The sequence below is a fragment of the Pezoporus flaviventris genome, unplaced genomic scaffold (assembly GCF_033815535.1).
Source record: "Pezoporus flaviventris isolate CSIRO_AGI_PZ_B2104156 unplaced genomic scaffold, CSIRO_AGI_Pfla_v1 ptg000015l, whole genome shotgun sequence".
Lineage (NCBI taxonomy): Eukaryota > Metazoa > Chordata > Aves > Psittaciformes > Psittacidae > Pezoporus > Pezoporus flaviventris.
In genome coordinates, this window is record NW_026892563.1 from 20,305,806 (window position 1) to 20,327,494 (window position 21,689).

Sequence of the window (21,689 nt, forward strand, 5' to 3'; positions counted from 1 at the left end):
GTGCTGAAAAGACATGCGCTATTTTAGGAAGGGAATTTCTGGTTTTATTTTCTTCTTCCAGACAGTGAATGAGCCATAGCTCCATAATTCCCAGTTGTAATGTACGCTGAGCACACCAGAAACCACAGAATCCTAGCAGAGCATGACGCTGCCTTTTAGACTGCTTTGGCCTGATAAGAAAAAAAGCGCAAATGTGTTGTATTTCCATGTTTCCTTCAGAATAAGCAATGTCTCTGCTTTTTGGGTTGCTCATCTTTTTCCTTACCTGGGGCAGGTGTACTGTCATAAAGTTCAGTGTTTTCCTTCCCTTTTTGTTTTCAAGAAGGAGCTCCCCTGCAGTCTTCTCATAGAAAGAAGAAAATCCTATCTCTCTCAAGTGCCGGTAGGTAGAGGAAAAAAAACCTTGACCATTCAGGTGTAATTTTGAGCAGTACTGCAGGTGCAGTGTAGGTAAGGAAGGCAGAAAAAAGCAGTTGCAACAAAAGGATACCGGGCTTTCTTTTAGGATGTTTGTGAGTGAATTTTGCATAGTCATAGGAACCTTATGTGGGAAATCCTGAACAAGAGAAGACTCCCATTCTTTGGTAGGCAGTGTAAGCAGTTTGCACTGGGCTTTTGGTCTGAATTGGCTTGATCTTTTGAATTGTGTTTCCTGACAAAAAGGCCATGGCAGCATTTGTGTGAGGAAATAAACAAAATGCTTTATCTGCTTCTCCTTATGGGTAAGCATACTAAAATGTGGATGAAGTCCAGAAGTTTGGATCTGTGAGCAGTATTCTATTACAAAAGAACAGTCGATGTCTTATCAAAGCTGTAAGGAAGTTTCCCAGATAGATTTTTCACTGTGGACTGCTGTAGCAGAAAATATTTTTGACTCTCAAATTCCTTAACATCATTTTATCAAGTACTGATGTTCCTATTTTCTAAATTTGGAATGGTGGGGAGTGGACTCATCTTCTAGAATGTATTTACTGTGTATATAGCTACTCCTAAACTGGGCATAGAAGTTACCACCTTAGTCCGTAGGGATCTTGATCAGTGGCATCAGTGGTTTGACTGGTCTCATCATCTGCATTAGTGGTGCTGAATTACACCATAAACTAGTTTGCCTGAGTAGTTAAACATCTGACAGCTGGCTGAGTTGCACATACCAGCATTACATACAGTTAAAGTCAGCTAAATAAATCCCAATATAAATGTGTACTCCAAGGTCAACCAGGAGGCCTGGGGATAATCAAGGTGCCTGATTCCCTGTCTCTTGAGGCTCACTTTGAGAACTAGAAGCATTGTTGTCATGATATCACCATTTGTTTTACGCTCATGAGATGATCCCAGACAGCAGTTTGACATTTAAGGAGAAAAGGCTCAGAAGACAGTGACATTTATTTCCATCTGCTTTTAGCCAGCCCTCTCCTAAGGTACTAATTGCCTTTATTGCCATGCCGACCACTGTGCTGTGGTATGATTGCTGTGATTTATTGTGTTTATTCAGAGTGCTCAGTGCTCTGTGCAACCTCTGTGCAAGGACTATTTCTATTCTAATTAATTTATACCCTGGTTATCTGCTTTGCACAGATCTTAGGCTCCTTTTTTTCCCCCCCCAAGATACGTTACACATAACATTGAGGAGAGATAATGAGATGGCTTAATTAACACTCATCAGCCAACAATGTTGCTCAATTGCAGGGCACACAGATGTTCTTTCATACTCAGGACAAAAAATGGGAATAGTAGTCTATACGTGTTCTGTATGTTGCAATTTAACATGGTGAATTGAAGCCCTTTCTGCCCTCTCAGCCCGGGGCGGGGCAGGGTAAACCATTCTCTAACTTCTTAACTTTGTCTTTTCTTAGCATTGCAAGTAGGAGGTTGGACGAGTTGGTGGTAAAAAACACCTGCACTTCATTGCAAACCGTATAAACATAGACACTGCTGCTATCTATGATCTATAAATGTAAAGACCTGTTTGGCGGGTTTTTTTTCGCTGTGGGGAACCCTTAAGGACTGTTGTTATCTTCAGTTTTGAATTTATCATGTGAGTTCAGCTGGAGCACCTGGCTTGGTAGAAATTGCACATTTCCTCAGAGAAGTATTGGTTGGTTAAGGAGAAGTTTGGATCTTATTCCCTGTGTTCTGTTTGTTATTCACATGTGAAAGGCATTCAAATGGCTGTTAACTAAAACGATCGACAGATCAAGTATGTGTAAGGATATGATTCCTTTTTTTCTTTCTTCTCTAAACTTATATGTCTATTCCTGTCAGTTGTGGTAGACCTCAGTGATGGGCAGAAGTGTTGTCATGGTGAAATTAGGTGTTATTACAATGTTTCAAAATACTGAACAACAGTTCCAGTTGGGAGCTTGACAAACTGTAGTATATATACAATAGTAGTGTATACTACTGAATGGTACATCCTAGTGTTTTCTGTAGCACTGTACTAACTTCCTCCCTCATCACAAGATATATGAAGTGGGACTTCCACTGTTACTTACTTTTACAAAGTGTATTTTTGACAGCAACTTTTGCAATTAAATCCTTTTTAGAAACTCCAGGAAGAAAATCTGTGTTTCCTCACTCCTCACTATGTCTCTAATACTTGTGCTACAACATACTTTGAATGCTAGGGTACTTTTAATTATCTTTATCTGATTGCACTCAGCTTATCAGTTAGCATTGGCACACCTTGTCTGCATTAAAAAATCATCATAATCCAAATTAAAGGTAAGGTTAGGGTAAATCAGGGTCAGCAAAGCTCAAATAAAACAGGTTTAACAGGACAGAGAGTTTTTTGGTAGTAAGTGTTGATGCAAAAAGAATTTTTGGCTGATTTGGCTAATTGGCCTTAGTCTTTAGAGCTGAAAAAGAACAATTGCAGTGTATTCTAGAGGGAAAAAACCTAAGCCACTGAGAGGTGGGGCATTTGATTTGTTTAAATTCACTTACATAGCTTGATATTCTATTCCTTTTCCTGTAAATACTGAGGGGGTTATGGCCTTTTTATCACCCTTGATCTAACTGAAAAATACTGGTATAGGTTCCAAAGTGAAGTAAATTGTGGTAAGTCATTTTAGCCAAGGATAAGTGAAGCTTGTCCAGACCACATATCCCTTTCATGAAGTGTAAAAGAGGTTACACTGAATAAATAGTTCTGCATGTCAACAAGTGAGCTTTTCAATAGAAAAAACAACCAATAAAAATCTATCAGTGATCCTCTAGAACACAAATGTAAATTCTCATTTTTAGAGTGTGCCAGACAAATCTTGACCTCTGCAGTACCTCAAAACAAGTATACGATTCTTTGTTTATGCTATTTTTTCTTCTTTTTTCTCTTATTTATGTATTTTTGTATAAAATGGATAGTCTTCTTCAACCTATTCACAGAAGCAGTCAAGTACCCTTCCTTACAAGAACAGCCCAGTCCAGATTTACCACCATTAGTTTTGATAAGCAGCTTATATTTTTCCTTTGATCCATTGAAGTCCTTTCCTTTCCTTTCCTTTCCTTTCCTTTCCTTTCCTTTCCTTTCCTTTCCTTTCCTTTCCTTTCCTTTCCTTTCCTTTCCTTTCCTTTCCTTTCCTTTCCTTTCCTTCCCTTCCCTTCCCTTTCCCTTTCCCTTTCCTCCCTTCCTTTTTCCTTTGCTTTGCCTTTCATTAGTTTGCTTTGCTTTGCTTTGTTTTAAACTGTCTAGTACCTCATTGGTCATTGTCTACAGGTCTATTTCTTGTGATTTTTCTGACATTGCTTTAGAAGCTTTACCATTTCTAATGTTCTGTCTCAAAATTCAAATTACAACTTTACTTATTTTGTCCTGAGTCTTGATCATTCTTTAAATCACAAACAGGTAGATAGAATGGAATGTTTTCAGAGTCAACTCAAATAAAGGAAACCAGAATGAAAAGCCAGAGGAACATGAGTAATTCTCATTTACACCCTCAGACTGGAAATAGGCAGCCTGACACCTGGTGTGCTGCTGAGTGACACCACAGTTGCAATAGTATGACTAGGAAATGAGTAATGATAGGTTGGTTTGCTCTTTTAGGTAACTGTTTGCTGGACCAACCAAGAAAGCACATTGTGGGCCCTGAGGAGCTGCCGGGACAAACCTACGATGCCATTCGTCAGTGCAAACTGGCGTTTGGACCCGAATACACAGTGTGTCCCGGTATGGATGTCTGCTCTCGCCTCTGGTGTGCAGTTGTGCGCCAAGGTCAGATGGTTTGTCTGACCAAGAAGCTGCCTGCTGTGGAGGGAACACCATGTGGAAAAGGGAGGATCTGCCTACAGGGAAAATGTGTTGACAAAACCAAGAAGAAATACTACTCAGTAAGTTACCAGCTGTGACCCCTAGAAGGGATAATCCTCAAAGGTGCCGATTTTTGTGTTAGTGAAAAGGACTTTATGGAAGTCAGATTGAAAGTTGCCTTATTTTTTTGCATGTAATTGGAGTGTTATTGGTGAGAATTATAGGAAAAACACTGCATGTTTTCTTCGTGAAGTCTAAAAGCCTTCATTCCTGGAAAACTGGGTGAATCCCTTCAGAGTAGAGGATTTGCCCATTCAGTAAGTCAAGTCTCAGGACATACAGAAAGATTGTCAAGGACCTGTTCTTAGCTTCCTGCCTTCTTGGCAACAGGCTGTAAGATAAATTAAATCTATAAATTCAATTTACAGTCCTTAGCTGAAAGGCTTCAGGGCTCTAAACTAGTGAAGAGAAAGGTGGATGACATTCATTCAGAATATAATTTCTGGTGCAGAAAAGTTTGTACCTCCAGTGACAAGAGTTCTGTTAACTTTATACATCTGAAGAGTCCTGAGGCTCTTGAGAACTGATAGGTGCACAATTTACAGGGTAGACAGTAACACTGCGCCTTCTGTTATACACATAGAAGAGGTATGGACTTCTAGAGATTTATGAAGATATTTGCAAACTATGAGAGTCATTCATATAAAGCTATAGCCTTTACAATACCCTTTTTTAACGAATTATATACTTCTACCTGGTGTTGCAATACTCTTTCTAGGTAGCCAATTTTAGCAGAGTTGCAAACAATATTTGACAACTCCCATCTCTTGCCAGTAATTCAGAGTAATACCTACACATCCCAATAATTGCATTTAATTAATCATAGATTAGCCTTATGAACACATTCTGCAAGCAGAATCCTTTGGAGATAGTTTAAGGGGCCCTGCTGGTAGGAAGAGAAAAAAATAAGAGAGCAGCACCTGAGACTGGGTGCTATTTCTGGTGCATGTGTGTCTTCTATGAAACAGGCTGAAGGTGACTGTGGAGAGTAAAACCTACTTTTGCATTTGCATGCATAGTGCCAAATGAGATGTCATCAATGTGCAGCTACAAGACAGAAATTTCCTCTGCTGGGAGAAAGAAAGCTCCTAAGATGTCTCAAGTCCGATTAAAATGATCAAGGGATTGCCTTCAATTCAGAACATTAGCAGTGACTTTGAGATGTAGCACCTTTATTCACACTTGGATGATATCCTTACCTCCCACTGTTCCACATGTTTCAGGCTTCAAGCCATGGTAACTGGGGGTCCTGGGGACCTTGGGGACAGTGCTCTCGTACCTGTGGTGGAGGAGTTCAGTTTGCTTATCGTCACTGCAATAATCCAGCTCCTAGAAACAACGGCCGGTACTGCACTGGCAAGAGGGCCATCTACCGCTCCTGCAACGTCACACCCTGCCCAGCAAATGGTAAGTGCCTTCGTGCCAAAGTGTCTTCATGCCCCAGCTTCTGTGCTCATAGATAGTAAACGTTGAATGTCTACTGCGAAAGGCAACAACAAAGGTCCATTGTAGTTTCTCCAAAATACATTTACCAAGGCAACACATTCATCATTAATACAATGCTGTAATTCTTCCCCCATCCCCACCCTGACGCCATACAGAAAGAACACTTGAGTGAAAGAAATTTCAGTCCTGGAAAATGAACTGTAATGAAAACTTTAGTTCTTTAATGCTTATTAAGTCATGGGAAGATTTCTAAGCTAAAACAGTTGAAGAATTTGAAGGCCAGTTCTAAGTAAAGAGATGAAGTAATGTAACTTAAAAATCATGTGAAAATGAAATTAGAATAATAGATGGGCATAATGATATTTGCAATGCGGTCTGAAATAGTCACTAATGATGTGAATAATTCTACAGCTAAATCTTTTCGACAAGAGCAGTGTGAAGCAAGGAATGGCTATCAGTCTGATGCAAAGGGAGTCAAGACATTTGTTGAATGGGTCCCCAAGTACGCTGGAGTACTTCCCGGAGATGTTTGCAAGCTCACCTGCCGAGCCAAGGGAACTGGATATTATGTGGTATTTTCTCAGAAGGTAATGGCATCTCCAGTCATGATTTCATGCTCCAGTTTAGAAGTATCCTGTGTCTTAAAAATCTTTCCCTACAACAAGGGAAAAGAAGTTAATCATATGATTCAAAGATATAACTGTGTGATTAGATGTAATTGTTTGATGCACTGGTTATACTTTAGGACTAGAACTGGCCTCTAAAATGAGGTAAGTTTTTCCACTTCTTAGTATGTGGATACATGAAAAATATGGGCCTCTTTGTGCGCTCTGCAGTAGTTTGTTTTCAGTAGTGGATAAAGAGGTTTCTGCCTGGAGAGTCATCTGTCATTATGGGATTTTCTGGGGGAGAAAGTGTACTAACAGTAAAACAGTAAGTTTTACCCTGAATTATGTTAACAGAGTTCAGAGTAACTCTACAGAGCCAATTAATATAGAATAATTATCCAATTAATATAGAATAATTATCCAATTAATGTAGATGTGAACTTGTGGTCAGTTTGTTATTTTGAACTGAAATATCTCCCACACTTGCAGTTCTATGCCTCTAAATATTATGACACTAACATTTAGATGTAGATAGCCCAAATGCAAGGCTGTCTATAAGTAATGTTATTATTAGTAAGCTGTGAGATCATCATGAAAGCCAAGGTCATATTAGCATCTTACAGTGGAGTTATCTGTCATTGCTTTCAGCCCTTTGCTAAATTTTATCTGCTTTTGTGCTGGGGATGTTAGAGAAACTCAGTCTGGACTGTCAGGATGGGCACTCTGAGTAGGTGACAGAAATAAGTAAGTGGGTTTTGCCAGCCAGATTCACAAAAGCAAATCTTTTCCATGGCAGTTTTAACTAACTGTCATTTGATTGCCTAGGTAACTGATGGTACTGAATGTCGACCGTACAGTAATTCAATCTGCGTTCGGGGAAAATGCATCCGAACTGGTTGTGATGGCATCATCGGTTCAAAGCTCCAGTATGACAAATGTGGTGTGTGTGGAGGAGACAATTCCAGCTGCACAAAAATCATGGGAACCTTTACCAAAAAGAGGTATTGATCTTGAGTGTTAGTAAATGTATTTTGATATGCAAATAGTAACTCTGCTATGTATTTCTTTCTGCCTCTAAATGCAATTTACTTTCAAATGAAGATTAAGCAAAAAAAGTACCTTGCCTGTGCTTTATTGCACTTTCCAGTTATTTACAGGTGGCATCTTAACATTACCCTGAAAGTGGCAAATAATCAACTGGCAAAACACTGCACCCAGTTCATTTCTGACACAAAGTGACAATGATAGAGGTGAGCACACCATTAATAGGAAGTTTGCGTGGAATAAGACATGATAATCTCACTGCATTAGATGGCTTGTGAATCAGGAAGTTGGGGTCAGAATAATCTGGGTATCTCTGAAACTCTTCATTTCTCATATGATGCTGGGTTATCAAGTGTCAGGCTTTAAGCCCATCCATAACTCAGAACCACACAGCCGTTCTCTCACTCCCCCCACCTTTCCTCTCTCCCGCTCCTGGAGGGATGGGGAGAAGAATCAAAAGAATGTAACTCCCAAGGGTTGAGATAAGAACAGTCCAGTAACTAAGGTATAACACAAATCACTACTGCTACCACCAATGATAATAATGATAAGGGAAATAACAAGGGAAGAGAATACAGCAGCTCACCACACGCTGACTGATACCCAGCCCGACCCCGGTGGTGATTTAACCCTTCTGGGTAACTGCCCCCAGTTTATACACTGGGCATGATGTGCCATGGTATGGAATACCTCTTTGGTCAGTTTGGGTCAGGTGTCCTGTCTCTGCTTCCTTCCGGCTTCCCCTCCTCCCTGGCAGAGCATGAGACTCACAAAGTCCTTGGTCAGAATAAACATTACTGAGCAGCAACTAAAAACATCGGTGTTATCAGCACTGTTCCCAGGCCGAAAGTCAAAAACACAGCACTGCACCAGCTACTAAGAAGGAGAAAAAATGACTGCTACTGCTGAACCCAGGGCATCAAGTTACATGCTGAGAATGTGTTTTATCTCCTCTAACTTTGAATGACAATGAGAATATCCTACCTGATCTAGTGACACAGATTCCTTGTATAGCTAGTGGAGAGGAGCAGACAGCATTAGGGCACAGTTGTTCCTTAATTGCTGGGAAGCTGAGAGGAATTATACCCTAAAAATACCTTTTCACACTGTTGAGTATATATGGAGCTTAGATGACTAGATTAAATGTCAGAAGCAAACAGGCTCAAGCACGGTATTAGTTATATCCCTTCATGTCCATTGGGATATCAGTCTCCAGATAGACTTCAAGTCAAAATATTTATAGCAGTTATCCATAAGACACTGTCCTGTCAGAGTTTAGCTTTTAACTGTAAGAAAGCTTAATACAAGTAAAAGAAAAGGAACTGCCCCCATGGTTTTCCATGACCACACTGAAGGCAGCAGGAAGCTTTGTACTGAGATACCAATGTCAAGGAAGTCTGCTTTCTCTCTGAACTCTTGTTTCCCTCCCTCTTCAAGTCTTAAGATGCATAGAAACATAAGGATTTTTAATTATCATTTATATAGATTCCAAGGTCTCAAAGGACTGCTGTAGTGATCTACTCTTAGCAACTTGTACTTGACAATTTCTACTCAGCATCTGTGACTGCATTAAAGTCTTGTATAATGTTCATAAACTTGATTTTGGTTTATATCTTCCAAATTCTTACACAGCATATCAAAAGCTATGAAAAGTTGAAATCTGACCCAGAAATTGCTTTTTATTTCTATACATTTTGACATACTGATTAATAACTGTCAAAAATGGCTTTGGGAGTCAATTTAATCTAAAAATAAACATACCTAACCTTCCTCATGGTAAACCAATGATTACTCACCTAAGAATGCCAAAACATCTCTGCCAAAAAGAATAACTTTCCATCCGAATTTGTAATTATGTAAACCAATTCTTTTCCATTTTGTAAATATTGAAATGTCTGGGATGTATAAATGAAGAAGACAGTGTGAAATATACTTCATGGGATTCAGTAATGATTCTTGTGCTGGAATCCAAGCTCCAGCAAAAATGTTAAATGGACTCCATGAATTTCAGTGAGGCCAGATTTGTAGCATTGATATACCTGGAGAAATTATATTATAATTATTCATATGAAATTGTTATCTTCCTCCTCAAATCATGCCTTTAATGAAATTAGAGTGGTCAGAGAGTGAAATATTCATTCAACCTCAATGCATTAAAGAAGTTGCCCCACTTAGAAAGTAATAGTCACCCTGTAAGTGTCAAGTATATTCTAACTCGATTTTGATTGAATTTTGGAATGACAAGGATTTAGTTTTTGCTGCAAATACTTTTTGAGACAATTCCCTTATGCGAGTATAGAAGTATTTAAGGCCAGGCTGAATGGGGCTTTTTATAAACCAAACTATAGCAATCTGTACATTCAGTGTACAGAGAAACTATTAAATGTACAAGGGGAAACTAGTATTTCCCATTGCAGACAATTGTCATAACAACATTTGTACTTTTTTTCTTTTAAAGCAGTCAAGACATAATCTTCTGGAAAACTGCTTCCTAAGAACTTTTTTTAAAAGGTTGTAAAGCCAAATTGACAGAAGTTGGGAAAGTGATAATTAAAGCTGTATGTGCTTCTTTGTGCACATGGAGTGTTACAGTTCTTTGTGCAGATTACTTGAATACTACATCATTGCTTTTAGGTTTTGAACAAATGATTCTGTAATTTTAATATATGTTTTAACAGTTATCTTGGCAACTGTTGTGCAAAAATATTAGCACAACGCTGTAGAACAGAGTACCCCCAGCCTTTTTTTTTTTTACACCATATTCCTTCAGCTGTATGGAGGTGCTAAATCAATGGAGTTTTAGTCGTTCACCCATAACTGCTGGAAATAGCGGGGGAATAGCACAAGCGTTTAATCTGTGCAGTCTTTACTTGTGCAGCCAAAAATTCTCAAAATTAGCAGTCTGTTCTTTAACCATTCCCAAAGGAGACCCCTTCACTTTTATATCATTTTAGTATAATTTATCATTCCTTTTTTCTTATAAGTTTCAGCACTAAACTTTTCAAATTGGAAATACTTGCAAAATGGTTTTGTCCCAGGTTTAGAAGTGATAATACATGTCTCCAAAGTCCATCTGGTAGCTTATGGCTAGGTATAGTCTTTAGATTTTTTCTATATAGCAGTAAAGTTAAATAATATACTTGAGATAGCATTAAGTTCCAGCACATTTGAACGTTTTGGTTGCTTGTCACTTTTGGTAGAAGAGTTAAGTATCTTTTTGCAAATCTGAATTAAGATTTTCCATAAGTAGCAACAGAGAGAACTCTGTGATGGTACAAATGAACCATTTGGGTGCACCTCATATTAGGCATGTGACAGTTAGTCTTTGGCTTTATGTATTTCAAAGTAAACAAATTTTTTCTTGCTGATCAAGATTATTTTTAAAAGTTCCCAAGGTACCTCTACCCAGCTGTTACTCTGCTCATACTTTCCTTAATCATCATTATAGCAAAGACAGCAAGAAACAGCTGTAACCAATGCATATCTCATTATCTTTTCCTTGGCAGGCAAAGCATGCCTCGTATTTCATATCTCCCACCCTTTGCTGAAATATATAAGCTATCTGTTATTTTTCATTCCTCTTGTATCTGACTCAAGTAAAATTGTTGCTAAAGCTAAAGATTAAGCAATTTGAAATAAGTGCAGTAGAAATTTCTTCAAGAACATAAACAGCAATACAATAGACAAACAGTGGAACCTGGTTAAATTAATGTTAGATGAGCCTCAAGCCAGATGGGTTCAGGACATGAACTAAAATGAAGAAAGATGTGTCATGCCAGTGACTTAATTAGGTGTTGCAGTAAGACTTGAGGCTTATTTCATGATAGCTACTGAATACTCTTTTTTTCCCCTCACTCAGCAAGGGCTACACAGATGTAGTGAAAATCCCGGAAGGGGCAACCCACATCAAAGTTCGGCAGTTCAAGACTAAGGACCAGAGCAGGTTCACTGCCTACCTGGCCTTGAAAAAGAAAAATGGTGAGTACCTTGTCAATGGAAAATACATGATCTCCACTTCAGAAACAATCATTGACATCAACGGGACTGTCATGAACTACAGTGGCTGGAGTCACAAAGATGATTTCTTGCACACAATGGGACACTCTGCAACAAAAGAGATTCTTATCGTGCAGATACTTGCAACTGATCCAACTCAACACATGGATGTCCGTTATAGTTTCTTCGTGCCAAAGAAGCAAGGGCAAATGACTAACTCTGTCACCAGCAGTGGCAGCAGCAGCAAAGTACCTCCACAGCTCATGCAACCCCGCTGGGTTACGGGGCCGTGGCTTTCTTGTTCTCGAACATGTGACACAGGATGGCACACCAGGACTGTCCAGTGCAAAGACGGGCATGGAAAATTAGCTAAAGGATGTCTTCTCTCCCAGAGACCATCAGCATTTAAACAGTGCTTGTTGAAAAAGTGTTAACCTGTGGTTGTGAACTTCTTTACAAGAGGTTTGATTAAGCCATTGTTGACATACTGGTATTAGGTCTGCCCAGACAGAGAGAAGCAAAGGCTTCAATGTACTTACATACAGTCTCAAATTATGGGCAGAATCTGCCTATTTGGACCAAATGAAGATGTGCACTGCTTTAAATAATAGTAGGGTTATCTTAATATGTCAAAAAACTAAGTATCAAACTTGTTACAAGCCCTCTGTGTCTGCAAAAATCCAAAATAAAATGATGCAAAAGAAGAAAAACTAGTGAATGGAGGATCCTGGGATATTTGAAGGTTACAGAATCATCTCCCCTTTTTCACCTACCTCTAATACAGGATATCTTTAGAAAATGTCACATGTACCCATGATACCACAGTAGCTTATTTTATACTGTTTTGTAAATATCTTTCATTTGGTATGTCACTTTATATCACTTGGTTCTATTAAAAGATCAAAAGACAATAAGCAAAGTAATAGACCAAAGTATATCTGCAGCCCTTGAGGACTTGGTCCATTCTTCAAAAAGGGCTGCAGATGCTTTACTGGAAAATGAAGAGCTTGCTACTGGTTTTAAAAAGTTACACCTTTTGGTTTTGACAAAAGGAAACACATTTTCGTGCTAGGAATTTCCTGGTAGCAGATCATTATTCTGTGACAAATACTGTTTCCACCACCAACTCTCAGAAGGAGCACTGCAGCAGCTTGCAGACCAGGGATCCCCACATGTGCATTGCTCCAATACCAGCACCATCAGCAACTCCTCACCATGTGTATGTCAGACACACAGAGGAGGAGGATTTGGCTTCTAGGGGGGATTTGTGTACGCTTTGCTTGTACACCTGGCACTGGTTCTGGCTGTGTCACTGCTTGGGGTCCTTGTCAATGAACAATAGCTGCTAGTTTCTTCTTTCAATAAAACAAAGGCATACTGTATTTTGTAGAAACTAGTTAGAGAACCAAAAATTACAGGTAAAATAATCAAGTGTCTTCTAACTCAGATATTCTGAGGCTGTGTTCGACTGCTTTCTCTGTTATTTTCACTATGGCTTCCACCTTGGATCTAACAATGTGTAATATACCTACATCTTTTTAAGAGGCTATAAAAGTCAGAAAAAACACAGCAAGCAGTTAATATTTTATCACTGTTTTGTCCATCATGTCTAACTCTGGTATTCATCTTACCAGCAAAAGTTTGTAACTATTTGTCTTTTTTGATTGTTTTGTGTGTGTTTGGAGTTTTTTTAAAGCTCTAGAAGGCATTCATGTTTTGTATATCTACCACATTTGAGAGCAAAAGGGGTCACTAGGAAGTCAAACCACATCAGGATGTGGAGGACTTGCCCAATATCAATAAAACTGTTTCCACAGTACAGGCAGTAGCAGGTAGTAGTTTTCATTGGCAGTAACTTCTGAATCCCATTATTGTAGGTAGAAGTTCTGTGACTGAAGATGGGCATTTCACTGTATGCAGGTGGCAGGAGGAGGCCGGATAGCAACCATGCTAAAATTAACTTGCTTTTCTATCAGCAGGCTTTGAATTCAGCCCTAGAATAATGGTACCAAAAGTGGTTCGAATATACTGATGAAAATAGAATTCCGTCTTTCATTTCTTTGACCATCCACATAGGATAGTATGAGACTGCAGGAGGATTGTCAGACAAGCCTTACAGCTGTAAGTCACTGGTACTTGAGCACTGAAATACCCCAGGGTCTTCTGAAAATCCCAGTCATGAAATCAGTAGAGAAAACGTTGGCCTCTGTAGCAAGAAGGGCAGGTCTGACTCAGGCTGACACAAACATGTTTTTGTAACAGCGGCATGTTTTTATGAACTCTTAGAAAGCATGTGATGATTTCGAAACATCATTGCTACATATACAAGTGTGAAACCTGGAGAAGCATTTATTTTTGTACCATGTTCTAAATAAACAATAATAGGGGCAGGGCCTCTTCCTCTGTCAAAATGAATTACCAGCGAATGCTACTAGTCATCTTCAGCTTTCAGAAGTGCTTTGGCCTTCTTTTTTGGAGTAGCCCTATGCAAAACAGTGGATCTTGAGGAAAATTCCCCACTTAATCTCTGATCCCATCCTAAGAACTGAGGTTGAGGCTCTGCAGAGATATTTGCAGAGATATGGAATGATTAAAATTTATGCCTTCTCTATCTATTAATGTAAGCTCCCTTTGAAGTGTCTTATTTTCCTTTCCAGTAATCTAATTTTTATATCTGTATTACATGTGTTCTAGCACCTCTCAAAAAGGCTTATAACAAATAGAAACCATCATTATAGGAGAAATAAGGACACTTCACGTGTCTCGGCATAGACTTAACATTTGTCTCGGCATACAGCTGCAGTATTAAGTGGCATTTTTTTTTCCTGTATTTTATAATGTGCAAGAGACAAAATGTGCAAGTATTTGTGTTTGCATCATAATAATAATTGACACTCAACAGGATGAGTAAAGCTTTTGGATGTTATTCAGGCTCCAGAAGAGCAATACCAGACGTGGGTATAAATTTAAAGCTTCCTTAGATCAAGGATATCTTTTTCATAGAAAGAGTTTATTTATAAAAAAATAGATAAGTATGAGAATAAACCACTATAATGACTTTTCCCTTTTCACCAGCCTAGTAATGAAGCAAATTAACATGAGCAAAAAGCAAGTTGCCTTTCTGTGGTGAGAGGGCAAAGGAGACAGACCGAGGAAGCAAGCCTAAAAGTGTAAGATAAGCCAGGTCAGCCTGCTCTAATTAGCCCTTTTTAGCTGTTCTTTTTAATCAGACTCCTGTTCCAAACCTTGCTTTCCTCGGTCATAGCTATCTCATATAACTGATGATTGGAAAATAGGTGCAAGGTATGTATGTGACCTTGTAATTTCAGGTTCTGTTCTCAGCTAAATTCTTTGTCACTCACACTGTTATGTCATTGTTTATGTTACTACCAAGTGTTGCCAAATGTAAAATGCATCTAGAGTGTTGAAACCCAGACTGCTGTGGGTTTTTTTTGCATAGAAAGAAATTATCCTCAGTGTTAAATTCACTGCTGACTCTTTGGAACATGTCTCCAGTGCCCTTAGGTGGAATTGGACCTCTAAGCATTAGTGAGTTTTAGAGTATCTGCTTTCAAATAAGAGATTCTCATTAGGAAAAAGCCTATCATCTTTGGTTTGACAAGATGTATACAAGAAATTAAATTTAGCTGCCCTCCTGTGGAAACAGTTTTATCACAAGGGGGAGAGGGAATAATCTTGTGAATTAATCATAAATGTTTAAAAACAAACAAAAAAGCAACACAGCACTGAAAAAAATAAAATAATTTATTGTTTTTACAACTGGTATGTGAATGGATGTAATGAATTTATTTATTCTTATTTAACAAAAATACCAATTGTGCAAATTCTATATTTAAAATATTTTGCTATCGTCTCTGTCTCTCTTTCTTGCTCTCTTTTAATTTATGCTACAAATTTGTGTTGAAAGTACGCCTTGTGAGTTTACATAATATATGGCACTGGTTATTCTTTTGTATGTTTTTATTTAGTTTTCTGCATGGAACAGGAGTATATGTGTATACATGTGTGCACACAGTATAGATGTATATTCTTTTTTCTGCTACCATCTTTTTCTTAGAGAACTTGCAGATTTGTAATTTTGTGCACCTCAAGCTCAAAGCTCCTTGTTACATTTCACTCAACTAGCAAGTCAAGAGAAAAACCCATACCAGCTCCTGAAGAAGTCAGACAACAGACTTGCTTCACATAGGCAGATATAATTCATGCTGTGTGCCTCACTGATTTCCCACCAAAGCTGGTGCTCAACAGAAGCAAGTTCAGGCTTCTAGTAAATGGTAATCCTCTGTATGTGAATGAAGTTTATCTGAGTTGTCAGGGTGGTAAGTGAGTCTTATCTCATGCTTCTTATGTTTAAGTGAACAGAGAAACCCATGTGTGCCTGTTTAAAAATATAGCTGAATCAATGTATGATTTGGGTTATGAGGACTGAACCATTAAGAAGGCTACTTATCTGGTCTTTTCACTATTTGTATGCGTATATAAATATGTATATATGGCTATAAAAAATCAAAAGCCCAATTTGGAAGGATTTGCAATGTTTGACTTCATTGTATTCCAGCTCTTTGCACCACATCACTCACAGTTAGATGCAGAAAAGCCAGCAAAACGTGTTCCCAGTGTTTCCTTAAAAATAACAGTATGTTTGCTTCCACTTTTCATCCAGTCCGACTACTGCTGAACTCAAGAGAGCTTGTGTGCGTCCAGTGTAAGGGAAAAAATGTAGGCAAACCTGCAGCTTTTCTACAGTCAATTTATTTAACAAAACAAATTATTTCTGTAGCCACTTCACTGTAAGAGCAGTACTACAGACTGCAATCTATTTCAAACTGTTGGAAGTTATCTTGCTAATCAGTGCCCACATTCACACCAGTTAAATTCCAGCTCAGGCCCTCTGCCCAGGGTCTGCTGCCATGCAGGCACTACCAAAGACCCAGAGACAGCTACAAGGCTTTAGATGAATCTGTGATGGCCAGAGGGTGACACTTCCTCACTTAAGACCCACTCAAAAATCCCAGGGAATGACTATAAGCCTTGACTTTGATGATCTATAGGGCAGGCTTTAAAGGAGATTTGTAAGGATGGAACATTAATAATTGCGGGTTTTCAGCAGTATGTTTAGGTGAGTGTTCCTCCTCATTCTGATGCATACCATGCTGTTCTTTGTCACTGAGAAAAATCGAGCCTATAGCAAGAGCCAAAATTAGATTCTCTGAGTATGGGCTGCAGTTTTCCGAAAAAAAAAGTTGCTGGTTTGAAGGAGGTTGGTCTTTTTTTAATGAAGTGCTTGGTTTTTATAGAGTTGCCAGAACACATCATTGCGTTCACACTTGTCGTTTGTATCATTTTCAAAAGGTTTTTCTATTGTGAGTACACTGGCACTAGCTTGTATAGTAGAGCTACTTCAACATACTTGTTCTGAATAAGGTTGTATATACAGGTATTCCTGATTTGTCATGTGTACCAGTAAAGACTCTAAATGTAAGATAAATTATTAGGTCCTCACTGGCTCCACAAAACGTAGCTTTGGGGTTTACAAGACATTATTGCAAGTGCAAGTTTTCAGTGATAGTGGGGTATTCCAAATACAAAATTTGGAACACCCCAAACATACTCTTAGTGTGCCAGGTGAGTGGTGTAAGATCTCTTCAGACACACTATACCAAGCATTTTGATACTGTCCAAAACCAAAACTCACAATGTCATTTGCCCTGAAAATTGTCTGCAGAGGCTCACAGTCACTGTAAGGACACTAAAACCATTTCCACACACATTAACCTTGTGTCGTTCATTTGAAATACGTACGGGCACATGTAGAACTTTACTGTGGCTAAATGCAAATCCCTGGGTTTTGTGTGTGCATGTGTATAGATACATGTATGTGCACAAATGAGTATTTGGATCTCCATTACTTCCACTCACAGGGCAAAATAGTTAAACTGGTTTTAGGTATATTTACTTAAATTCAGAGTAACTTCATTACATCATTTGGCTTTGCAGGAGCTGCTTCAGACTTATACCACTCTAAGTGACAGCATAATTTGTCTTTTAACTTATAGGAACTGGTTTACACAATTTGTCATGCGAACTGTGAAATTTTCAGATAATTTATTGTACAAAACATATTCACTGACAGTCAAGCATATATAAATTGTTAAAATCCCATCAGATAGAGGAAATAATATACTGAATTCAAGTATGTTGGAGACAGTGTATACTCCTGTTTAGCAATAAATCCATTTGATTTATATTCCCAGATCATCTGCCTAGTATCAGATAAGATAAAACAAGAGAGGTACTATAGGGAAGACTAACAGGAAAGCACGCATTTGGTTTAGCTTAGATTATTTCATGTGCCTCTTTATACCATCTATTGGTGTCAGTATATTCTGGGAAGTGTCACTTTGTGCATTACAGATAATTTGGCTGAAGTTCCAGTACCCTTTGAAAAAACAAGATGTGTCACAAAACTTTTTTTAATCCTAATATGTGTCTAATGGAAGAGTTAACATCTTTAGAGCACTACTATGTCAGCCCGTTTACATTATAAATAATGTTACGCAAAATACAAATTAATTTGAACTGAATTGTACAAGGTCTACACTGTACTACGAGACATTGAAGGCCAATATTTTGGTTTGTAAGCTACTACTTATGTATAATTTACCAGTTGTAATCTTAACTCATTTGATTCTGTGATTTCAGTAAAAGTAATAAACTGTATCATAGGTCCAAAATATTTGTTCTATAATGGTATATTTGCAGGCTACTCTTTGCTGTTCATGCCCCACTAGAGATAGATGCGCATAGAGATTGAGCTAATCCCTACATTATGGCATAAATATTCTTTCTATATGTAAATACTGTACTTCAGTTGTGGTGAAGTGGAATTCTGTCAAAGTGGCTTTTTTGAGTCAGGAAATGTAACAGGAAAGTGCAAAAGGTGGCGTTCGGTGCCCTTCCAGAGCCTTTGACAAAGGCTGCAGTTCAGAAAGATGGTATATACCCATGACCTCCTGAGCCTCCCCAAACCCCCATGAAATCCATGGGATCTGTCCAAAAAAGCAGCATACTCCAGTTAGTGGGTTAGATACTCAGATTCGTAATTAGCCATATAAACCAATCTAAGAGTAGCAAAACCCTGCTGGAACAGGTAATGGTGGTGTACAATGCGTGCAGAGGTGGTGGCACAGTGTATGTGTCAAAGGAAAGGTAGGAGCAGTGATTACGGGATTGGGCTGGTGTGACACAGTTGTATAAACACTCCAGTTGAAGCGTAGCTCTTAAGATGCATTATTAACAAGATTTACTTTTCTAATATAACCATATTATTATGCATTATAATTCAGTTTTCATGCTGATTTCTTGCTTATCCCTTCTCATTCCACAACATCACATTGGAGTTTTTTTTGTTCCCAAAAATGATGTTTTCTTCACAAAAGCAAATTTATCCTTTCTAAATCTTAACCCACATGCGTGTCTAATCTGTTAATTGCTGGTATTTTCATGGATTGTGGATTTTGCCTTTCATTAATGTGTTTTTGCTTTATTGTGTTTTACAACTTGCAATACAGAAACAATTTCAGTAGGACAAGGAGTAGCTTTTCTTCCTAGATTTTTCAAACAAAGGCAGCGAAGCTTTATAGAACTGCCAGTACCTACAGGGAGGCCCAAGATCTTCAGAAAAAAAATGCCTGATAATCTGTTACACTACATACAAATCTGCTTGAACCACATTACAAGAGAGCTATCCTGCTAGTGCTTGTTACAGTATATGTCTATATATATGCACAATATTACATATTTGTAATATTACTACCACATAGAGTGTATATATATAAAGATGTTTCAGAAAATCTTGCTTATACATTTACACTAGATGTTTATAAGACCGGTCACTGCCCATGAGAAAGCATTCAGTGGTCAACATCAGCAAACGGTGAAGAACCTGTGCTAGAAGGCAGTACCATTTATGCTGTCTAAAGGATTTAGGAAGATGAGTCATCAGCTATACTCTTCAGTAAAACTGACTGCAGGTTTTCATTCCTCCCTGCACCTTTCCACAGCCAAGATTGTGGAGCAGAGCAAAATCCACACCAGGTCCTTGTCTCCTCCTGCCCACCTGCAGGTAGAAATAGCAGACATGTAAACAATGCCACAACTTGGTCATCTGCGTTTAGGTAATCTGATTTTTTTGTCTCAGAGAACTCGACAAGTATTACCATCTCAGAGCTATATCAATACCTCCTCCAAATTTTTGACTGCATAGCAAGCTGTGATTTCACAGAGTGAATATAGCAGGTCCTATCTTCCCAAAATTCTGGTTTTATTTCCCATTTTAGAGTTTGCAGTAGCTCAGAGAAAGCCATTATTGGGAACGGAAATCCATTTGTATACAAATCAAATAGAGTAGACAGAGCAGTATAGATTTTCTCAAATGTCCAATGCTGTCATAATCCCATTACTATGAACGGACTGTTCTGTACCAGGAAGATGAACTCATTCTCTCTTAATGTATTTTCCATCTCTTCATAATGTTGACATTTCACCTCTTCAGAAACTATACATAATTACATGTGAGGAGGGAGACTTCTATTTCCAAGATTCTGAACCTGGAGACCCAAGTCTCAGTTTTAGGTGGGGATGCAAGAAGGATTTGATCCAGTTTCAGTCCTCTAGCCAAACTGATCCTTTTTTTAAAAAAAAACACAAGTCTTGGAAACCTCGAAATATATCCAGTAATTAAACTACAAAACCGTCAAGTCTTTCCACATTGCTTATACTGTTACCTCACTCTCCTTAAGCTGTGCTTTCCAAAGCCTAAAAACTTCATCATACTCAGACCACTCAGCATTCTCAGCTGACCCAAGGATAGGATTGAGGAGTAAATGCGTGGGAAAAATAATTTTACAAAATCCAAGGAAAAATTATTACTTTCCATGCTCGGGGGACCCAGGGTGGCAATCTCATTGCTTTCCCTTGATTGTTCTGGGGAAAGCATGTCTAAGTGAAAGCACATGGCTGTTTTCTTAAGCAGCTGCTCAAGAAAGCTTTGTTGTAGCAGTCATGTGCAACCTATGGATGAGCTTATTAAAACAGCCATTGTAGCCATTGTCACTCATAGTCTCACTGCTCTGAGTGTTGCTAAACAAATACGGTAAGACAGGATAGATGAAATTCTGGAGATCACATGTGCATTAAGGTATGGGGGGAGAGAGTTGGGTGCATCAGAAAGTGTAAGGTAAGAGGTGTTGCATTCTATAATCTTTATTAGCTTTGATACATTTTGCCACAGGAAGCTCATATGCATGTATTTTTGCCTACCTATAATTGAGTTCACTGGAGCACTGCTGTTTTATTTCTTTCATCTCTTCCTCCGTCTCCATGAGACTTTACCTAAAGGACCTAAATCTGTAGAATTAAAACCAGACCCTCCTGCACATCTCTTACTGCATAAGCCTGAGTTCTGCTAAACAGACTCACGTGAGCAGCAACACTTCCCAGTAAGTAGTAGCTTCTGCCAGACGGGTGGTAGGAGTATCCCTTGCCCTTGCAGCTTCCAGGAAAAGATGAGGGTCGAGGGAAGAGCCCGGCACTGCCAAACGTGAGCCATGCTGGCATCAGCTCTCAGAGTGCCATAGAATCATACAATCATGGAGTGTTTCGGGTTGGAAGGGAACTTAAAGTTCATCCAGTTCCAACCCCCTTGCCATGGGCAGGGACACCTTCCACTAGACAAGGTTGATCAAAGCCCATCCAACCTGGCCTTGAACACTGACAGGGATGGGGCAGCTAAAACTTCTCTGTGCAGCCTGTTCCAGTGCCTCACCACCCTCATCACTTGAGGGCTGAAGCTGTCTGAACTTTCAGATCCTGCATATGTGTAATGACATGCTTATCTCTAGCTCATCTGAGTGCTTTGCACAGGTGTGCATCAGAAATTAATTCTTTTTATAGTTCTAGCTCTGCCAGTTGCCTTTTTCCCCTTTCCACATTTGTGGTGTTATTTTGAGAGAGCGCAGTCCAAATGGATTTTGCAGTTTTCACTCTGGAGGCACTGAAGCACATACTCCTTTCAAGCTTTAAGTTGCTGTAGTAGCAGGTGGCGTGCCTGGGCTCCCCGCTGATGGCAGCTGGGTGTTCCCATGGCCATTGACAATTTTGGTTACCTATCTGCTGTGATGGTTGAAGGCCATATGCCCTGGTGAGGTTTGCAGACATAAACACTTCTTTAGCCGTATTGGTAACCACAAAAGAGCTGCACTCATGTCTTA

The 21,689-nt window shown here is 38.9% G+C and overlaps 1 protein-coding gene across 1 annotated transcript in view; it reads left to right on the forward strand.

Annotated features, from left to right (window-relative positions):
• ADAMTS5 (ADAM metallopeptidase with thrombospondin type 1 motif 5) overlaps positions 1-18,152 on the forward strand; it is a 48,078-nt gene extending 29,926 nt beyond the window's left edge. The window contains exons 4-8 of the mRNA XM_061453746.1: positions 4,040-4,323; positions 5,527-5,710; positions 6,161-6,336; positions 7,183-7,358; positions 11,261-18,152. Of these exons, the coding sequence (XP_061309730.1) occupies positions 4,040-4,323; positions 5,527-5,710; positions 6,161-6,336; positions 7,183-7,358; positions 11,261-11,831 (1,391 nt within the window). The 3' untranslated portion in view covers positions 11,832-18,152. The remainder of the gene's footprint in view (positions 1-4,039; positions 4,324-5,526; positions 5,711-6,160; positions 6,337-7,182; positions 7,359-11,260) is intronic.
• The last annotated feature ends 3,537 nt before the right edge of the window (positions 18,153-21,689 follow it).